This window comes from Octopus bimaculoides, chromosome 5, assembly GCF_001194135.2.
Source record: "Octopus bimaculoides isolate UCB-OBI-ISO-001 chromosome 5, ASM119413v2, whole genome shotgun sequence".
Lineage (NCBI taxonomy): Eukaryota > Metazoa > Mollusca > Cephalopoda > Octopoda > Octopodidae > Octopus > Octopus bimaculoides.
This window is the reverse complement of record NC_068985.1, coordinates 25,250,758-25,255,870: the sequence shown is the minus strand read 5'-3', so window position 1 is coordinate 25,255,870 and position 5,113 is coordinate 25,250,758. Positions and strand designations below refer to the sequence as shown.

The 5,113-nt window shown below is 35.6% G+C and overlaps 1 protein-coding gene across 1 annotated transcript in view; it reads right to left on the bottom strand.

Annotated features, from left to right (window-relative positions):
* LOC106874396 (uncharacterized) overlaps positions 1-5,113 on the bottom strand; it is a 68,005-nt gene that overhangs the window by 27,118 nt on the left and 35,774 nt on the right. Inside the window, exon 6 of the mRNA XM_014922121.2 lies at positions 1,930-1,997. Within this exon, the coding sequence (XP_014777607.1) occupies positions 1,930-1,997 (68 nt within the window). The remainder of the gene's footprint in view (positions 1-1,929; positions 1,998-5,113) is intronic.

Sequence of the window (5,113 nt, the reverse complement as noted above, 5' to 3'; positions counted from 1 at the left end):
TATATAGTTAAAGTATATATTTAAATTATGTCAGAGCGAACACGTTACAATGAAGTAGAGAAATTTGAAAAGACAACACGAAACCGGTTATTTCTCAAAATACAATGTTTATATACCAAAAAGATTTTATAACATTTTTCTAACATAATTTAAATATATACTTTAACTATATAACACAAGTCTTCTGTAGTTTTTTCACTCTTATTATCTTTTATACATCCAACCACGTGCTTTCACATACCAACTTTCTCACCTATATATATATATATATATACACACATAAATATGAATACACACACACATTACATTATTGGTTATGGCTGGGCAGAAAGTTACCATTGGTTTCACATCTGCTATTGCAGCAAGGAAATCCACTTTTCTAACACAAATTTTCTATCCTGAAGGCATCAACTAAATCCTCACTTTTTGAATTTAAGAGGCACCTGAACCAAGAGAATTTTTTGAAGGATCCTTGCTCTTTTGGCCATGCAAAGTTTGCATTGTCTTCTTCTATTGAGGTATGGCTCAGAATGTTTCAGGTGCTTCCATTTAATTTTGCATGGCATTTCCTTTTCTTTTAAATAGGACATGTATTGACCAGTGCCATAATGTTGCACCTCTTTGGGATCCTAATAGAAGATTTGAAGTTATTTAGTTGCAACTTAAAAGGGTCCATCATTGCTCCAACATATTTCAGTGTATGTTGTTAGTACTGCTGCTGTTGTTGTTGCTGCTAGCATTGCCATTGCTGCTGCTACTGCTGGACACCACTTCTACCTCATAGACCCCTACCTCAGAGTTGCATTGACTGCCTACTGGGTACTCACTGTTAACCCCTGCATGAGCATCCTGCCTCTGTATAGAGTTTAGGGGCATTCACTAAATTCTTTAACTGATCAGCCATAACCAACAACTACATGAAATATTACTGCGCAAAAACAATTGGGTGGGCTTGGGGACACTGCTTGGAGGGTTGCCCAGGGTGGCCCCAGCAAATACGGACAAGTGGTGGATGCAGTGATTGTACTGCATTGGCACAGCCCCACATCTGATCTAACCTGTGTGCATCTCGTAAATTATTTTGCTTGGAAGACATCAGGATACATCAGTAAAATCATTATATAATTATTGCAGATGAGGAAACAGTTCCATAGTTAGAATGGCAAAGAGGGATGGGTATTATGCAGCAGATTCCAAACACTGACATACCAATTCTTTTTAAATATAAAATGGAAATTCTGAAGCTTGCTAACATGCAGTCATGAATATTTTTCTTCTTGTTGATATTTAATCCCTGATAAACTCTGACTGAGTTGACCTATAATCAAAGTTATTTTAACCCATGACCCTCTCATGATTTTAGGAGTGATGATGTGGGTGATGATATACTGTTACTACATATCTAATATGTGTTTTTCTTATTTAAGCTTGTAAATCAGGGGTTCTCAACCATTTTTATTATCTATGGACCCTTTTAATTCCTATTTTACTTGGGTGGACTCCCATAGCCATTCGATGTTTAAAAAATCCTATTGTATTTTTATAATTAAAAATATGATTAGGACTTGTATAAAAATTGTTGAAATAGTTTGTGTATTTTGAATGTATAACCAATTTATTGCACATAAACTTTACTAGTCTAAAATACAGTTTTTTCATGGCCCATGAAAATTTACTGTGAACCTCCAATCTACTATATTGCATCAGTGGACCCCGCAAAATCTTATATGGACCTCAAGGGTCCATATGGACCCAAGTTGAGAACTCCTGCTGTAGAGTATGCTTTGAGAGGGATTTGTGAACTATTTCTAGTAGCTTAATAAACCACATAGCAACACACTAATTTGGCTACTGAGTAGTTTGGTTTGGATGGATTAGAGAGTTGATCCATGAAAAGAGAATTATGAAAGATAAAAATACAACACTTACCTGAATTTTCTTACCATGATATTGTTTGAAACATTCCGATTTCGTAGAGATTCTATCTCAAGAAACACCTGGTAAATGAGAGAAAGAAAATGATAGAATATTTCAGATAACATTCACTATGTTATAGCTATAGATAATACTGAAGATGGACTGTGAGGAAGGAAAAAAGAGAAAAAAAGAAGTAACGAAGTTTACAAGTGTTCATTGTACAATGAGAGAAAGAAAGAAATATCAACATTTTGAATAATTTATCCATTGACAAGAGAAACAGGTAGAGAACAAAAGAAAAAAATAATGGAGTAATATTCTTTGTCATTTGTTTTTTTACAAGTTTCAGTCTTTGAACTGTAGCCATGCTGGGGTACTTTGCTGAAGATTTTTGTTGAACAAATTTCCCCCAGAACTTATTTCTTTTGAAAATCTGGTACTTATTCTTTTAGTCTCTTTTGCTTTTTAGTTAAGTTACAGGGACATGAACAAACCAACACTGGTTGTCAAGCAGTGGTGAGGAACAAACACACAGACACACACACATAACACATAGATATATACATACATGCATGCAGACACACACACACACACACACATAAAGGACTTCTACACAGTCTCCGCCAATCACATTCACTCACAAGGCATTTTTCAGCCTTGATTTATAGTAGAAGACACTCGTTCAAGGTGCTGTACTGTGGGACTGAACCCCAAATCACATGGTTACAAAGCAATCTGCTTAACTACACAGCTATGCCTGGTAAACAATGACAAAATGGAAGAAGGCCTGATCTATTCAAAATTATTTGATATACTTTTGAATAGGAGAATCAAAATGTAAAAGTAGATGTGATATTGAATGACCCACCCATAGATCTGTACTTTACTGGTATTTTGGTTCTTTATTTAGACAAAATATTTAATTATATGCTCTGCAATTCACCTAGCTATCTATTGGAAATAGGTGCCAGATTATGCAAAAATATTTCTTCAGATTGGTTGGTACCTTTCCAGAAGAGATTTATCTATTCGTTGTTTATTGCTATGAACTGGTTGAAAATCTTCAATCCATTAGAACTTGCAGGAGGCTGAACTACACCCATTTCCCATTAACTTTAGGATTTGTGTGGCATTGTGTATCACTGCATCTGCCAAGACTAATAATATTGGAGTAGCTGCTCGTCACAGAAGAACTGTGGTCTTTGAAGTTGACATTCTCATCTACACTTAGAATATGAATAACTCTAAGAGAATTTTACAGGTTTCTCAACCACAGTCTCTTACTTGAATGAACCAGTGAAACACTAACATCACTCAATTAGTTCAATTCCAGTACTTGACTGGTACTTTATTTTATCAACCCTATTGATCGAAAGGCATAATTGTGTAGATCCAACCCCTTTATTCTGAGAATTTTATCTCTGAATAAAGGGGTTGGATCTACACACCACTACACATATTGTCTAATTCCCAAAAGAACTTGCTAATTCACTGCTTTTAGATCTAAATATTTCAAGGCTTAGGAAATGTATACATTATAATTTAATTTAATTCTTATTAACAACCAAATTTTGTAAACCTCATGGATACGGTGCAAATACATTATTTCTCCTTACCTATTTCCTAATTTTTTTCATTCATAAGTATTTCAGATTCATTTTTCTTCCCTATTTTTTTCCATTCAAATATTGTTGAATGGAGGTGCAAATTTACACATTTACATGAATTATTGGAGAATGAGGTTATCTTTTCATAATATTGGTTTCAGATTTTGGCACAAGGCCAGCAAGTTTGGAATAAGTCAATTACTTCAGCATGTGGTGGTGGGGGGTTAAGTCCTTTACATCAGCCCCAGTGTTCATCTGGTATATATTTTATCAACTCCAGTGTTCAACTGATGTTTATTTTATTGACCCCAAAAAGATAAAAGGCAAAGTCGACCACAGTGGAACTTGAACACAGAATGCAAAGGCAGACACAATGCCACCAAGCATTTTGCTCAGAGCACTAACAATTCTGCCAGCTCACTGCCTTAAGCACTCAATAACAATGTGTAACTGAAACCTACACTTCAAAACCTTTAATTCTCCTTACCACTTCTTCACTTGATTTAGTAAACTTATTGCAGGATCCATGCCTTGTGCTATTAAAAATAGATCTCTGTACTGTAGTTTGTAAAGCATCTATGGATAGTTATAATAATAGCATTTTTAAAAATAACAGTTAATTTCATGATTTATTCAAAATTCAAAATGCCAATAATTCTGCTAGTAGTCAAGATGTCTTTATGTTTCCACATCAAGGCCAACTATCACCCATTTTGGGGATACTGATCTTTCCTCTTTATAAATAAAGCAACATAGTTTTGCTTCAGAACTTATTACTATATCGATGACAGATTTTCACCTTATGGTGGCTGTGTGGTAAGAAGCTTGCTCCCCAACCACATGGTTCTGAGTTCAGTCCCACTTTGTGGCACATCGGGAAAATGTCTTCTACTATAACCTCAGGCCAACCAAAGCCTTGAGAGTGGATATAGTAGATGGAAACTAAAAGAAGCCCGTCATATAAATGTGTGTGTGTGTATGCATGTGTGTTTGTTCCTCCACTACTGCCTGATAACTGGTGCTGGTTTGTTTACATCCCCATAACTTAGCAGTTTGGTAAAAGTGACTGATAGAATAAGTGCCAGGCTTAAAAGAAAAAATAAACCCTGGGGTCAGTTCCTTCAACTAAACATTCTTCAAGGCAGTGCTCCAGTATGGCTGCAGTGAAATGACTGAAACAAGTAAAAGATAAAAGATAAAACACATGGCTTTTAACCTTTTTATTACTATACTAGCAGAAATACCCGGCTTTGCCCGGGTTAAAGAGAATAATGAAATCTAAAAACGCCGTCTAGACTACGCAACCCTCAACTGTTAGTAGCTACGATACCATATTTCTACATTAATAACTCTCCAATCCATGCCAGCATGGAACATAGACATTAAGTGGAATGCCAGTCTCTCATCTAGGAGGGCCTTGAAATCAATGTTACCAACTGGGGACTATGTGTGTCGTAGTGATAATAAAAAGACCCAAAGGAGGTCTGCAACGAAATAATTTTACTCAACACTTTGCAAGTGAATCAGTGGAGGCAAAGATGCGTCTCATTTACTTGACAATTTATGCACCACATTGCAGAAATCACAAT